General features: G+C 44.6%; 1 protein-coding gene across 17 annotated transcripts in view; it reads right to left on the bottom strand.

The window, feature by feature from the left end:
• The window catches only part of ank1a (ankyrin 1, erythrocytic a), a 76,962-nt gene that overhangs the window by 32,877 nt on the left and 26,675 nt on the right, over positions 1–17,410 (bottom strand). For 13 of the 17 annotated variants that reach the window (XM_047591823.1, XM_047591825.1, XM_047591814.1 and 10 more), the window contains exon 2: positions 14,858–14,950. The exons of 1 other annotated variant lie outside the window; for it this stretch is intronic. In XM_047591823.1, the coding sequence (XP_047447779.1) occupies positions 14,858–14,950 (93 nt within the window). 3 more of the 17 variants (XM_047591826.1, XM_047591827.1, XM_047591824.1) reach the window with 3 other exon arrangements.

The raw sequence follows: 17,410 nt of genomic DNA, 5'->3' as shown, positions 1-17,410 counted from the left end.
AGTCGTTTGTTTCTGAGTCATTGTTTTTGTTTTTAGCTTTGAGAGGAATCCCACTCTGCAGTAGAAAGCCTCTGAGTCACACTCACACACACACACACACGCTGGCATAGTAATGACACATTCCCACACACACCGAATAAAAATAAAAAATTAAATATAGGAGCAATAAGAAAAAGAAAAAAAAATATCTGAACTTTTTGAGCTAGTGTTTCTAGATTGGTCTCCTCTGTGTCTAGTTAAGCACTTAGTACTCACAGTTGCCAGGCTGCCTTGGTAAACCATGTTCTCCTGCTGAGTTAGTCTCACACTTTCTCATTCACTTTCTCTTTGAAGACCAATGTAAGCCACAAACATCCTCCCTCTAGACAGCTGAAGAACAACCAAGTGACCCCAGTGCACACAGACTCACAAACACACCTGTCACCGGAGCACCATACTTGCTATACGCCATGCAGAAACTGAACAGATCAAACAAACTAGAGCCATAATAATGTTTCTTTGTTGCGTGTAAATCTTGCTGTGCTTGTGTATGCATTAGCTAAATATGTAAAAATCAGGAAGGGCACAAATTACACACGCAGTCTGTGTTCGTGTCGCATGAGAAGTTTGCACACTCTGCCATGGCGACACACGAAGCATCCTTTCATGACCGTGGGGGTAAATACAGCTGATGCAGGAGACCACAATCTCACACAATATACATGCTTTCACTGCGAATGGTGAGCTTGGTAACACCATGGCGACCCCAGCTGAGGCCCCTCCGCCATCTCCATGGACCCCACCGCCGCCGCCGCCCTACACCAGCTGACTGATGTTTACAAGAGACTCATATCGAAACCCAGAGACAGACGAATGCTGCCAGTTACATCACCAGACCCCAATTCTCATATGTGTCAGCATGTTTCTGTGATTATCCGCTTGCGTCAAGAAGTGAGAGTGTGCTGCGGCGAGATAAGGACGCCGGGGAACCACACCCAAGCCCTATATCAGACATAAACAGGTAGAGCACATGCAGCTGATCTAGACGGAGAAGTCTAAAAATGTTAGGTGGAACCCCCCCCTCCCCTCCCTCGACCATATTTTGCTGGACTCTGATAGGAGTTAGACGAATGAGGTTCTCTCTGATTATTCCCAAAGAGAGTGGACAAGCGTCGGGCAGAAATGAGAAGGCACATTAATCACACTGTTTAAGAGCAAGAGAAAACGGACAATAACCCGTTCAGACGCTCTGTAATTAACATCAGCGGCATCAACGCGCGCTGCCGTGCAATGTGCGTAAAACTGTCCTCAGGCTAAGACAGTGCAGGGCTTCCGACAATGAAGCTCAAAATCACCATGAAAAATGATTCTCATCACAGAAAATCCTCTCCCATAAACTCCCCTCTCATTGTCATTATCGCAATTTTTCTTTCCTGTTGCTTTCACTCGCTCTTTGCTTCTTACATGTCTACCCCCCCCCCACCCCCCACCCCCCCTTCACCGCCTGCCTCCTCTGCTGGTGCTGCAGCAGACAGGATGACATCACCGCCTCGCTGGTGGACTGCAGTGTTCAAAAACTCAGTGTGCACACACATATGTGTGTGTGTGTGTGTGTGTGTGTGTGTCCGCACGCCAGAGACCAACGTCTCCCAAACACGAAAACCCTTCAAGGGGATTTTTTACGTTATTTTACGTTGATGATCTGATTTCACAAATGTGCTTTTTTGTGATGATTCCGAATCAGACTGAAGGCGCACGTACGTGGAGGAGAAATAATAAAAAAGAAAAAGCGAGGCATGGGTGAGAAGGCTGAGGTAAAAGAGAACAGGAGGCAGACTCTCACCGTCTTAAAACTCTGCTCGTGATTATAAAGATCAGGATTTTAGAAAACACCTCCGTCTGCAGTACATCTTTCCATAAACTGTAATTTTGCAGGGGCTCTATGCACTATCACTGTCATGCACCTCTTATGAAGTTTCACCATTTGTTTGCACCTTGGTAGCAGGTGACATGCAACACATTCGAGTCTTGTCAACTACAAAGACAATAACCTGCAGTTTCTAACTAAGTTAATTATTAAATTAACCCTTTTCTTTTTCTGGCCACTTCAAACGAGTAAATATGTATCTTAGGTTGTGTCATCACAGGTTAAGGTTTGACTACGAACATTTTTGAAACAAAGCTAACACAAAAATACAAAAGTGGTAAAAAAGTGAGGCAGAATTTACTTTTACAGAAGTTTACAGAACTTATTTTTATTTTTTGATCTCAGGGCCACTGGTTTAAAGTCCCTCCCACTTTGTAACAATCTAGATAAGTTGGCCTGGACGGGTCCAATTGCCAGACAAATGTACATTTTCCGAGAATATCTTGCCAGTACAACAGAGACAAATACTGGAGCTCGTCAAGTGATAGTCAGTAGAAAACTCTGCCAAAGAGAAATGGGATATTTCCAGGATGTGGAACCATCATCTGCTTCAGCAAATCTCAGCAACTCCGTTAAAATTAACAAATAATTCAAAACACAGAGACACGTTCCCACTCACTCTCCCTCTCTCTCTCTCGCACACCAACACACAAACACGACCAGGCGTACAAACACAACATGAATTTGCAGACACAGCACCAGGTGCAAATCATAAATATTTTAAGTGCTACCACAGCTATTTGTACACCAAGCAGAAAGGTGAAAACATGGCGCCTGTGGTATTTCAGCATGTCAAGGAAAACGAGCTCTGCTTCACTTGCAATAATTTCCTGAACTTTAAACAACATAAATAGCGTGGACCCATTAAACTCTGGGAAACATCTCATTCTTACCTCACTAAACTCAATATCGGGATGTATTGAAACCAACATTGTGATTGCAAGGTTTCTGCACATTTCCGGGCGACACTGAAGAGTGAATATGGAAATTCTTGCAGAGTGCTTAAACAGCTATTTCATCACCCCTTTCTGCTGACTGGCGTTTGTGCTAGAAATTGATTTTCTCCCCCCTGTCCCTTTTTTTTTTTCTGCTCTCCATCTCTGCCTTCATCTCTCTGTCTGCTTGAAGATCCCGAGTGGCCAGCGGGTCGTTTCCGGCTACAGAGGTGTAGTAAGTGTAAAGCCGGTCAGACTCCAGGAAGTGAATGAGCAGGGTGCTGAGATGGAGCTGTTACATCCCTCCCCCCCCCCCCCCTCCCCGACTCAACACAGTCTGTCTGCGTGTAAATCTGCCTGTCTGCCTGCCTGCTTCTATTCCCCCCGTATGTGCCGAAGCGTATTGTCCCATTTTTACTGTTTACTTTCTCACACTCCCCCTGTTTGGCCCTGCCGCACTCATTGATCGTCTCTTTATGCTTGGCCCTGCCGCAGCTCCTGCGCTCGTAGATGAGATTGTCATGGTTATCATTTCATGGTTACCGCGATCTTTTGTGGGGATGACAAAGAGGGTGAAAGCCATAGGGTGAAGATAGGGTTTGGAACCTGGTGGATGGGATCAAGATATGGTAAACATCCTGTGCTTTAGTGGACGGTCGCGCCACAGCATTCATTCAGAATATGGAACCATCTGGGGGACAAAGAATAAATATATAGTAAGAACAATGAGTGCATTGTCCTGACTGGTGTCGGACTGATCTTAAATCCATACACAGTCTAACAGTACATAAATTTACATTTGCACTATATGACTGATGGAACATGTAAACAGAATAATTCTGCAGTGTTGCAACAGCTGGAAAACAGTGCTGCCTGTATGTGTGTTAATAAATGCTTACGTGAAATATTTTGACCAGTTTTTCAGATTTTTCCGACAAAGCACACGATAACTTTAAAAAATAACTTTAGTTCTACACTAAATTAACATTGCACAGAAAGCAGCACCATTATGACGAGCTATAACATTAAATGCTGCCTATTTGTGCGTTGAATCATGCAGAACTTTATTTTAAATATTTTTTCACCTTGTCACTGTGTGAAAGGGCCTGAATGCTGAAGGCTGCCGATGGTATTTCCAATTGCATTTTACCTGCATTTTTCCTGTCAGCTACTTTCTTTTCAACCATTTGGTTGGAACCAAGAAATATAACGCAAGAACTGAAGGCGTTCGAGACGACCTGCCTAAACTCCGCTGACAACGCTAGTTCATCCTCAGAAACATCGGCAATAAAACACAATTTCTACAGGTTGCATCATGCAGAGAAAAACCTCACGACCACTTCTTCTCTCACGCCAGGTAAACTCTGGTAGAAAAAAATAATAATAATAATAATAAAATAGTACGGGCTAGCAGGCGCATGTCTATGCGGGGTCACTACATTAAGCAGTCTATCGTTTTCAGCTAAACCAGAACAAAAGCCTCTCATTAGCTGACCCCGCTGATCAGTTTGTTGACCTCTAATTTACTTACCACGGCTAATCCTGGCAGACACGACACAATCTGAACATCAAACAGAGGCACAAAAGTCAAAAACAAGCTTAAGGAGGAAAACAGAACGCGATACCCACCCACACATATACGCACTTACACTAATCTTGGATGCACATTCATCACAGCTCTCAAAGATACTCCCAAGCAACCGAGCTCACTCCCATGTTGCTATGGGACACTGTGTCAGATGAGCCCGATCAAAAATAGTCCGTGGTATTAACACAGCTTTGATTAAAGCCACGGCAAGTTAATCCAAATATGACCGTTCACCGTTTCATTAAACAGAACCAAAGTTCACTTTACTCTTGTCCTTTGTCTGTATATTTTGTCTTAACTAAACAAGGCCATATTCAGGAGACAGGAAGGAGCGAAAGCCGAGCCAGGGAGAAGACTCCGAAACAGCCAACGTGGATGGATCTAGAATAAGAATGGCACTTAGCAAACAGAGAGCAGGCAGAGAAAGAGGCATGTTCTGAATAAATGAGTTAAACCCCGATGGACAAAGAGTTTATACCAACACATCAATATTCATGTGTTAGCGACCGAGTAAATACGAGAGAAATTGATTTAGAAAACTCAAGAGCAAAGTCGGCGAGAAAAGACACCGATGTGAAAGGGGTGCGGACAGGGAGCGTTGGCAGGTGCATTGTATGGGAGAAAATCAACACCACGGATTTTTATCACAGAGCAAAACATTAAAAAAAGCGATATTATAACAGAGTACAGTCGGAGATAATACGAGGAGGCAGAGAGAGTGACAGGACAAGAGAGGCAGTCAGAGCGTAACAGGAGGAAGGTGAGACAGAGAACAGTTTGTGGTACTCACTCCAAAAGTGACGGTCTTGACTGGCATGCCTGTTGGCCCTCCACTCTCTCTTTCTTATGTTTTCTGTTTCTCCCAAACACACAGCTGTCTTTTCTGTTGCCCCCCTGCAAGTGCTTCGGCACAGGGCACGCAGACCCCCATCCAACGTAAACACCAACACACACACACACACACACACACGCCCCCAGACACACACACTTGAGTAAGCATGGTGGGAGGAGAGACTGGAGAGGGTGGGGGCTGAGGGGATGGGGGGCCCAGGGGTTTATCTCTGGAGGAATGCTGCCTGTATCTAAAGACACACATTTCACACACAGCCGACAACAAATGGGTACCTCACCCTCTCCGTGTTGGTTTCCAGCCTATACATCCTTCTTCTCGGCTACTTTTTCTCCCATTTTCTCAAACTTAAACTTCCTACCTTCGCCCCTCACTTGCTTTTTCCGTCTTCTTTCTCATTAATTTCCATCTTTTTTTTTTTTTTTGCCCTTCTCCTACCTTCAATCACACTCTCTGTTCTGCTGTCCACCCCATCTATCCTCTCCACCTTTCACATTTGTTGCACCCCAACAGTCTGTGTCACCCCTGCTTTATCCCTCCTTTCTCCTGTCCCTTCTTCCACACACGTCACGCCCATCTCCGTGTCTCCTGTATGTGCCGTGACAGTCAGACAATCATTTTTTTTTTTTTTTTCACCGACCAGGCGATACCAGAATAGTGCGGCGCTACTGTGGCGAATGGGTGTGTTTTTACGGAGCGAGTCTGTGAGGTGACTTACAGTGACAAAGCGCCTGGTGGGGGGGGGTTTGCTGCCACCGCCCAGTGACAATGGGGCCAGACACATGGGGTGGGGGGAGCCTGAAGGGGCCAGCCTCTCAAAAGGCCCTGCCTCTTTTAATAAAGCGTCCGTCATTCCTCGCTTGAAAAGGCCTCCTTTTCTCTACCTCTCCCCTCCTCTCTCCCACTCCTGGCTAAATGCTGGGAAAAGCACATCGCTGCCAAAACCATGCAGAGAGATAAATGCTAGCAGGAGAGGGGAAGGAGGGGGCAAAGCAGAAAGAAGGCTATACACTACTACTCAGTACCACTGGACCGTGACCTGGGCGAAAACATCACGTGGGATGTCTGTCCTGTCCACAGTGTTCAGTTTGGACAGTGATGTGAGCTCCACTGAAAAAGAATGTGGAGCGAGGGAAAACAGACACTAATGTCCATGAAGACATGACAAATTATCCCGTGGTCCTTCAAGAAAAGGGACTGAAACCCCATAAACTTCCTCAGGCTCGGCCTACATGAGTGTAGCTCATCTGAGGAGATAACTTATCTAGTCCTAATTGATAGACCTTCTTAAGGTGTGGCAGAAGTAAGTGAGTGATGAAAACCCCTGAGAGAGATTTACTCTGGGAGTGTTTATTTAAGTTGAGCTCCACCGGAACATTTGTCTTTTTATTCGCTGCATGATCTTATTATTACTTCATATGCAGATCTTAAATATAATTCAATACTAGAAAGTTGTTTCCTCATACATGAGACACACAAGTTACACAAGTAAGTTCACTGAGAATCAGCTTTTGAGTCAGAAATCTTGTCTGCAGACTTTAAAAGACAGACTTTCTTGTCTTAGTGATCACTACTTCTCATTGCTTTGGCCATTTAAAGATATATTCCTGAAGTGATGAAGAACCAGTCCTTGCTCTGCTTAGAAATCTTTCCAAGTTAAAGTGTCATTGTCACTTTTATTATGTGATAAAGACAGTATATACGGTGTTGGACTGAACTCATATATGTCAAACTCCCATTTATTAATATTATAATGAAATATTAAAAGGGATGTGACCTTTGAAGTTATGTACTTGATAAGATGAACTGAAACTCCTAATGATGTTGTTCTCATCACATCAAACTGAACCTTCAGGAGACAGGATTTTTTTGTTGTTTAGCTCCTCATTTCTGTAGGTGACAGATAACACTCTGTACATCATTTCTTCTGTATTCACTTATTTTTAGACTTATTTTTATTTTTTCTGTAAATATCGTGTATATAGTACGTATGGTGTTGAGCCTGTACATTGTTGCTGTAACTGTGAAGTGTTCCAGTTTGGGATGAATAAAGCATTTATCTATGACTTTTTTTTTAGTACAGGAGGAAGGGTTACAGCGAGCAAAAACTGAAAGTACACGATCCCATCAGACATTTTTTATGTGAGCCTGTACTTTGAACTTCTGAAATAAAAAACTTTTTTTTTTCTTTTTGCCTGTTCATGGATTCTGAATTTTTTATGAGAAGAGTCGGTGAGAAAAGCATCCGGCCTACGTGTGACGCAGGTTGCAGGATGGACTAAAACTCACTCAGCATCATGAGTGCCTCGGCTGTAACTCTACACCGGCCTGCAAAGATGCTTTCTTGCATATTCTCTTAAAGAGACATGAATCTCGGTGCCTCTCAGGGCCTGTAGCTCAGTGTGGTTTCGGGCCATTATCAAGAGTGAGCCACACGCCTGTTTTGTAACGGGGCTGATTTAGGTTTGAGACCGACGTGCCCTCTGCCCTGTGTCAAGCTCCTCTTGTTGGAAGGATAAAGGGCTACATCTGTCCACGTGTGCTGCTTGTCGTGGTTTATTGCCCATGCCCTGATGCCTCAGAGAATACAGACTGGTGGGGGGGCGGGGGCTGACATAGTTAATCGTTTATCAGCTGCCTTTCTTAAACACCCTCTTACTGTATCTCTCATCTGCCCGCTATTCTTACTGTCTCGCATATGCTCACATAAAGCGATATAAAGATGTAAATATTACGACATACTCCTATTTATAACTTCTAACTAAGCAGGAAACATTAGCAGGACTGTCGAGTATAATTAAATATTTTATTTTCTCTCTGTAATAGATTTGATCTCAAATGTTTTGATGATGTTTGCATGCATTCAATTTGGCCTAACGCCCCTCTAGTGGCAGCAGGATGCTCTGCAGGATGCAGCATGAGCTGGGTCGGGCTCATTACTGCAGCTCTGGCACGAGCCTCACTGTCACACACATAAAAAAAACACACACACACTTTTCAGCACCTTATCCTCATCCTCCCGCACTTCAGCTCCTTCTCAAATGCTACATTAAGCTCACCAGGCCTCTGAACTGACAGAGGAGCGGTTTAACTCTGCATTAATAGCGGCGGCGGCTGTTAAAACTGCATTAATTCTCAGAGCTGCAGACAGGCTGCACATGTCGGAGCACACGCACGTGGCTCACCCTCCCATATATATATACACATATTATCATACATACAGAGCATGCAGCCGCCTCAACAAATGCACATGCGCCCCAACGTGACAAAGCCAGACTGACCTGTGGAAGACAAAAACACGGAGTTAGAAAATACTCAGACGAGGCAGGAGAGCGGAAAAGATGAAGGCAATAGAGAAGAATGACAGCAGCACTATGTCAGCACAGGACCAGGCTGCCATTAATCTTCATAAGAAGATTAGTACAGATGGGGATATACAGAGTGAAGATGTACAAGAGAGAGAAAGAAACAGCATCACTGTAGAGAGAATCTGTCTCCACGCCTTCTGCTCTTGTATGCGCGCGGCACCTGAGAGCAGACACCGTAATTTAAAACAAAGGGCCTCGGCATCAGTCACAAACGGGCTTGAGTCACCGCGAGACAGAGCCCGAGCAGCCAGACTATAACCGAATCAGTCTGGTTAATAGAGACAGAGCTGAAGTTTTTAGGCTCTATTCAGAGCTAATGTACTGTCCCGAAACGGCAAGACATAAACTGCAGGTCGAGGAGTTTACCTGCCTCTATTGACATAACTCAGTTAAAGTGGCACAGAATGCAATTCTATCCTAAGAAGATGAACTGCAACGTTTCCTCTGAGAAGGAAGCACAGCTAAAAGACACGTGTCGCCCTCCCTGTTACGGATCGTCAGTCTACTCTATGCAGTCGATAGGGTTTTGGACTTTCTTGGTGAAGGGTTACAAAGTAATGGATGCGCCGGTTGCATTCCAGACAACTGCCTTCACTTTAACAGTTTTGTTTTGCATTTCACTGATTCAGAGAGAATCCCCAGAGGATACACCTATTGAATTCTTTATGTGAGGATAACTAAACTACAGGCCACATTTTTGAGCCAAGAAACAAAGAAACTTATACTGTTACAATAAACATTAACTTAAGTGTTTTTGGACCAGTTTGCAATTAACTGAAGGAAATTTGGGATTTTGATAGTTTTGACTGACAGAGTAGCTGAATATATCAATATAACATCTGCTCAGCAGCTGTTATTTGAGGGGGAAAAGCAATCACCAAAAGAAAAAAAATGATTTTTTTTTTAAACTGTGTTTGTGCTTGCTCTTAAATGGTGTCATTACTTGCACAGGGACATTGGCATTTCCAGACAATTGTTTCCCCCCTTGCCCCGGTGCAGCACCAGTCTCATTTCACACCGCAGAGAGTAACAAGGAAACACGCCGGGAGAGAATAGACGAAGGAGGAGATGGAGGGATAGAAAGAGAAACTAGAAAGAAAGAAGGAAGCGGGCATCTTAGGCATCAGTAGCAACTGTGATGATAAATAAACACGGCTCAGTAGCTGAGCATCGGCATCTTATTCTCTTCTTCAGTGCTGTTGACAGTACGACGGCACCTTCATCTTGACGTGCTGAGTCAGACCCCGACAACCCTCCCTCAAAACTTCTATCGCCACGTTATCGAAAGGCCGTTCGACAAGAAAGGGAGACCCAGTTAAACTTGAGCGCATGGGTCGCTCCTAATTAAGAAATAAATACGTCTATCTAAATGCAGCCTATCTACCATGTTGTTTTCCACCAGTTAACATCTTTTTGCCTCGGGGGACAGATGCCGAGCCGACTGCTGTAGCTGAGATTGACGTGATAATAAATATTAAATATGAGCAATTAAGGGAGATGCTCTCATCAATCAGGGGCGAGTGCAGTCCAAGGAAAGACTTTAAAGCTGGATTCGATCACTCAGCTGCCTCTGCTCCACTACTTTAACGCTGCTCGTCACAATTACAGATTCACACAAACACACACTCGGAAATATTCAACTCACATCACGCACGCATCCACGCACACACACACGCATTCACCTACAGTGCAGGACATGCAGGTGCATAACACACACTCACTTGCATTCGGCACACGCATACTGTATATAGCTCACAGTAACCTCCCCTATGCAAGCATTCAGTTCAGGCAGTGGTATACTCAAATGGAATAAGGTCGTCCGACCATGTGAGGAAGGGAGTTTCTTTTTTTTTTTTTTTTTTTACAATACTTGAAGCTGCTGTCCAAAGCTGGTCATTATAGTGAGGTGGGGAAATTATAAGTTGCACGTACAGTCAGCTGAAGTAACTCAGTCCAAAACAGTGAGTTATTTGGACCGAGCTCATTTTAAGTGTCCAGGTCGAGGCAGACCTAAAAAGATAAATATTAATGTTAAGCATTAAGAATTACAGTCATTCATTGGTTACAGTCCATACTGATGATTGTGTCCATCTCTTGTGTCATTAAAAACACTAATATATAAACCAGGTATCTGTAACTTTAGAACGTAAGGTTTTGTTTGAATACGCTGTTAAGTTCTGTTCTGAACGTGAGCGCCGTTATTTTGGAAATGTCGTCATCCTGCCTGTGAAACACCGAGGAGTTCAGTCCTAGCCACTGTTTTTTTTTCTTCTAATCTTTTCAGTCGTACGCTGCTGGCTCTGTCCTCAGACAGCTTACCAGGGCTTCGTCACTGATAATGGTGACAGGCTTGGAAGTGTGGGCAAACGCTGGGAGGATTGGAAACTGTACCGGGTTCACGTGACATAACCGCTGCAGAAAGTGGGAGCGCCTGACGGGAATGTCCTTCAGCGCTCAGACTGTTGACCGACACTTTCTTTTGGAGTATACTTCCACCTTCACCATGCACTCTGCGCATTCACCTAGAACTCATGCACATGCACGCATGCATGCACATTGATTGTTGCTCAGTCTCTCTCTCTCGCTCCTTCTCTTTCTGTCAACTAAACATACACAAACAAAATCAAACTGGTGTTATTTATGGTGCCTTAGGGCATCGGCGGTTGCACTTTTTAAAAGGTCAACCAAAATAAAAACTATAGTAGAATAATTTAAAGCCAAATAGTGCCACGTTGAATCACTATATAAATATATATGAATATCTAAATGTCAGAATAGGTGATCAGGGTGAAATAGAAGGAAATTATAAAGAGGAATTAACTTTTCAGCGTTGAATGCTGTAGGCTTAATCTGCATTTATACAGTTTTTTTGCTCGTTATTTGCGATGGCTCCTTTGGAAGTCCTCTTATTGGGGGCAGAGTGTTCCCATGAGGTATCTCACTGTTGCCAGAAGCCAGAACAGATCAGCTCCTAATAGGTCAGCAAGACGAGGAGAACCCTGCTCCACTGTCCTCTTCCCGCAGCTGGTACGCTGCCAACTGAGACATTATTACAAGACTTCTGCAGTCTCACACAATAGCTGTAAACCTTTAATCTGGATTCTGTGAAGCCCGTATCAATAACCCTGGGACAAAAAAATGAGAGTTACAATATTTGAATATGCCACAGCCTTTCACATGTAAATTACCCTCAGCCCCCCCTAGCCGAAACAAATTACAGCCAACTGCTGGTGGCTGGATATGAATGGGCTTCCTTACGTAGTCTGCATCTACAGTGGGCCGGGGAGCAGCTGGAAACGAGAAACTGAGACGGAGGAGAATTTATGTGACAGTGCAGAGTGTGACAGTTTTTCTTTTTATTTTTTATATTGAGTCTGCCATGCAGGCGTACTGTGACGAATGGGGCTTGGGCTCCCTGAGCATCTGTCTCCAAGGACTCACTGAGGGGTAATTAGAGCTGTGGGATGATCAGGGATTTTCTCCAGGCCCACTCACCATTAACGGTGGCAAAGGGGATGGGGCCTTTACACAGACCTCTGACATCTCACAAATCTGTGTTACAGGAGGGGGGCAGGGTTGCGTGGAACATTTGATGAAGCGTTAGATTTTTTGTGTAAATTACATCAGCCCTCGGGGAAGGAGTCATGGTTTGTGCAACCACTTCAAGGGCTGGGGAGCTTTATCCCGCTAAGCCACCGAGCTTTTTGATTTATATTTTTGCAGCTTCTGTCCTGTTGGTTCTTGGTAAGATTGCTTTTACCACAAACATAAGACAGAACTGTGCGGTGGGAATGAATAGGATGGTAGAAACTCATTTCACAAAAAAATGTTCAGCAGCAAACTTTAGCAGTCTTACTGGCTAGCTTGGGATACAGACTTTATATTAGGTAAATTTTACAAATCAGACAAAATAGTCTGGGATTATTATTCCAAGTGCAGTTGCAGGATGGTTTTACTTCCTCTGCACAATATTTAGATCTGAAGTGGGTTTCGGGATTAGGCGTATACCGCTCATGTTTGTGCCCAGTGGCACTTGCTTTCTTACATTTTTGCTGCATTTTCACAATGTGCCAGTGTGTTACTGAGTGAAACTTTACCGTATCTGAATTTATGGTTGGCGGCGCAAAAATTAAACCCAAGTTGCAGTAAACTATATATTGTTTACAATGCAGGTATTAGAAGAAAAAGAAGTGGGTAGAAAGGGATGCTACGAGTCTATTAAACACTAGCTGGTGAGCAGACATCCCTTTGGAGCGGTTTGGTTTATGCTGCTGCTTCTTTCCGCGGCTGATTTGCCTAAAGGCAAGAAGCAGGTATTAGACGGTTCAGAGACTCTTCGGGACTATCACTCCTTATCTCTGGGCATAAACAAAGTGTTTGTTTGTCTCTGAAGGCAGACTGAGTAATCACCAGAATGACACAGGAACACAGCAATCTATTTCGTATTTGCTGACTTTTATATCACAGGCAATTCTCCCATGGCATTTACCAAGGTGGTCTTATTTGGCAACCTGTAGAGTATCAGACTGGGTTTACAGTCCTCAATGATTAATATATATATATATAGTTATAAAAATGGATTTATAGTCCTGACTGATAAAAACAAACAAATACAAATATCATCTTTCATTCATTTACACAAAAGGTAAAGGAAAATTCAAAACGATAAAAGGTAAAATGCAGTTGCCAAATGCACACACATTCAAGAGCATCACCGAGGGAAAAAACTCCATATTGTTGTATGCTGGGCTCTTTCTGATGACGGTTTACACACTTATTCACTTGCCTTTTGTGCGTGTTACCTTCATAACGTGTTAAATGTGTTCACCTCATCTTTTGTTAGCCATTTGTTCTTTAGCCTCTGCACTTCCAAATGGTTTGCAATCTTTGCTTTGTCAGTTGGAAATGGTGGTTTCACATTTTCAGCCAATATTAAGCCAATGATGCTCCAGAGTGTCTGGGAGCAATATGGAGATCGGGAGAGAAGGTTTAGGAATTTGACATGAGGGCAAGGGGGAGGGGGGCTAGGATTTGAGGGGAAATCATCAGGGGCAAGGTTCGTCTGGAACAGGTTTCCCAGCAGCCTTATTGCACTTAGATGATCTCTCCTCCAACAAGTGCCAGTGGATTCAGGATCATCTACGAGGCATGTGCAATAAAACCTTTGGAAAACGTATCCCAGACTGTTCACACAGATAAAAAACAGACAAAACACAGGCACAGCACATGACAAACGGCGACACAGGAAATACACACCGCCACGATGCACGACACATCAAAGGCTCGAGCAGAGGCATGCTCAACCACAACATCTACGGCACTCAACGGGAACCACACCACGGGAAACTACGCAGACACAGACTCAGACAGAAGACACAGACGGACATTCGCATCACACTAACGCACACACGGAAAGCCATGCAAGGACGGAAACGGAGCATGCACACAAACACTCATAAGAAGAAAGAGATCAACCCCACAGCCCCACAAAACACATCACACCCTCTTTCTCTCTCACACATATACACACACAATTTGATTTAGCCCTAAACACCAACACAGAATGACACAAGCATATTTGATAAATCAGGAGAACCCACAGGAAAAATACTGTTGTCCATTATCACTACTGTAAACTGTTACTGTCAAGTGCTTTGTGTAGCAGGAAACGCAGACCTAGTCCGAACTGGTATTGAGACTATGGAAAATACTTCTATAGCTATATTTTGCCCGTGGACTCTTGCCTTGCAATATGCTGCTTGAGAACATTAAATTCAGAGACACCAATGTAGATACAGAAACACACTCATATTAAGTATAACTGTGTGAAGCTAGGAAAACAAAGTACAGGAGAACGCAAAATAAAATGAAAACATATTTGGAATTAGCAAGTTAGTACAATAGGTCAAGCAAAGACAGGAACGAAGGAAAAGCTCCAGCCTGATCCCACGACACCTGACTGAGTCAGCTCACAGCACAACAGCAACACTAGAAAGTCAAAGGAACCAGAACTACAATACCATAAGCAACACATGACAAAAACAAGAGAGATAAAGATAAAAACAACAACAACAGCAGAGCAACAACAGTGACACACACTTTATGTGACAGATACAAGATGGTCATAAATACATAATATATATATATATGTATATACATATAGATATAGAGAAATAGGAAAAGCCAGATATACGTGTTGCAGATATTTACTTCATCATCATAGTGCCATACTCCTTGGCCATCCGGCATCTCAGAGCTCACACTACTGTCCTGATCGATTAGCCAGCGATGCACGGCGTGGGCCTAAAAGGACATACGACATAAAGACAGAGCCCAGTTAATCGCAACAGTGAGAAGCAGAGGTGGAGAGACAGGAAAGAAGAAGGAGAGGGGGGGGTAAAGGGCAAAGAAGAGCAGCAAAGCGGACAGAAAACAATGGCAAGGAAATGAAGAGAGATTCAAAGGGAGGAACAGGCGAACATCATATTGAGACACAGAGAGAAAACAAGGTGGAAGAAGGAGGGAGAGACAGAGCAGGAAGAGGAACCACCCCACCTCACCCCACCCCACCCCGCCCCAACCCCATCTGGCTTGTCCGAACCCTTCCCTCCCCAGAAAACTCTCCCTGCGGGAAACAGGTCAGGTTAGGATGGGCGGAATGAGTGTGAGAGCACGATGTAGTACGACACGAGGAGGACAGCACACAGTCGGTGGCGGTGAGCGGTGGGCAGCGCCGCGCGCGCGGCGATGGAGGAGGAGGATGGCTGGTGGCTCACGGATGGAGGTGGAAAGCTGCAACTCACAAAACCGGAGCGAGTCGAGGATTCCTTTACGTCACGCTTGTGCAAGTGGCATCTGGACAGAACAGGTAGTGTACTTACCCCGAACTCTAGAAACGTGCAACCACGTGTGTGTGTGCGCGCGCACCACAAGACAGGCCACAACAATCAAATACACCTAACACAAGGACACAGAAAGAAACGACACACACATCGAGACCAAGTGACAAAGTGACACTGAGACACGTGATTCATCGCGGGTTCACAGCAAAGAAACATTTGTTTTCCTCATAGCGAGAATGTTAATGGACAGTAATGTACAACAGATCAAACGGGACACGGTAAATCTCAGAATTACTCCTCTTGCAGAAACAGACTGCAACAGAAACAGACAACCTCCCTCCAGAGAGACAAGAGAGAGGTCTGCTCAGACTCCCACAGTTGAGATTCAGATCAAACACATACTGCAGCCAGCTCTAGTCCCGGTCACCCTGAAACACACACACACACACACACACACACACACACACACGGCCCATCTGTTACTCTCGACTGCTGTTGCGTCAGCACCAAAAACAACCCAACACAGCTCCTTTTGTGACGCCCGCTGCCCCTTTGCGGCAGAAATACTTGTCGAGATTTGCAATGGGGTGATATCGCACAATCCGGGGGATTAATTACTCTGCCATGGCTGCTACTGCACATTTACGATTCGCTCTACACAGGCAGTTTTAAAGTACGTGTTATGTTTTTAAGACGCAGTGATGCGGGCTGTCATCTACGGCCATTTAGCACATAAACTGTTGATGTCAGGAGTCAGGCCGATACCCAGCCATGTGTGAACGCACAGTTTCACGTAGTGTTGGACATGTAAAAAAACCTGCTACGTGTCTAATCTGCAGAGTCGGTGAACTGTGGAGTCATAATCCTCTGCTAATATTACTACCACGCAATTCACACCAACGACAGAAAAATCTCATCCAAATTTCCCGAGGACGTCTGAGCCCCGTGAAGACGGACGTACGAGAAGCTCGCATGCACAGACGCACACACAGGGAGCACGACCTTCGGCATCAAGCTGTGTGACTGCAAAGACAGATGCTGGTAAACACATAGCAGGGAAGTGGAGGGCAACACACAGAAATAGACAGAGTCACCTCAAGGGTACAGTGAATCAGACGGTGACAGCAGAGGCCAGAGCCCCTGTAAGGACACCTGAAAATAGATAAAAACAAGAGGGAGCAACTGTAACGTTAATGTACAGTAGTACTACTTTAACTCTCTGGGTTTTCACAGATTTTCCCTTTGCCTGACCTTCACGCATGGAAAGTACTTGCAGTAACGTTGCTCAGTAATAATATCTGTTGTGGCTGTGTACATGTTATTGTGTGTGTGTATGTGTGTGTGTGCACGGGCGTGTGGATGTGACGCACAGGGGCGTCAACCGTAGGGTTTGTGGTGAGTTACAGAGCGTGTCAGCTTAAAGGAATAATTGGATTAAGTAGCAGACGGCTAGTGATGACAGGGAGAGTGGGGTGAAGGAGGGAGGAGGAGGAAAGGGAGAAGGAGGGGGCGTGGGGGGGCAGACTGAGGCAGAAGAGGCGAGAGGTGCTGATAAGTAGTGTAACAGGCCATTTGCTGTAGAGCCTCTTGGAGCCTCAGGACAGTGAACAGACACGCAGGGGGAACTCGAACCGTTACGCCGTAGATTAGGGGGATAAAAGAATCACACTCACGGCCTCTGAACAACTAACCAGCCTCCTCTTGGTATTTCACATACTTTGCATCAACCTCAACAAAGACTGGAGTGAGACAAGCCATATTAATTCACGTTAAAAAAAAAAAAGAAAAAAAAGGGTGGGGGGGGGTCATAGTTTTTTTTTGTCTCCACTTTACGTGTGTTTTATGGCGTCTTGAACCTTCCCGATGGGCCCTGGAGCAGGGTCACTCTGGCGACTGTCACCTCTCCATATTTGTAGCGAAT

The sequence above is a fragment of the Mugil cephalus genome, chromosome 8 (assembly GCF_022458985.1).
Source record: "Mugil cephalus isolate CIBA_MC_2020 chromosome 8, CIBA_Mcephalus_1.1, whole genome shotgun sequence".
NCBI lineage: Eukaryota > Metazoa > Chordata > Actinopteri > Mugiliformes > Mugilidae > Mugil > Mugil cephalus.
Note: the sequence above shows the minus strand (reverse complement) of the source record. Positions and strands in the feature narration are given on the sequence as shown.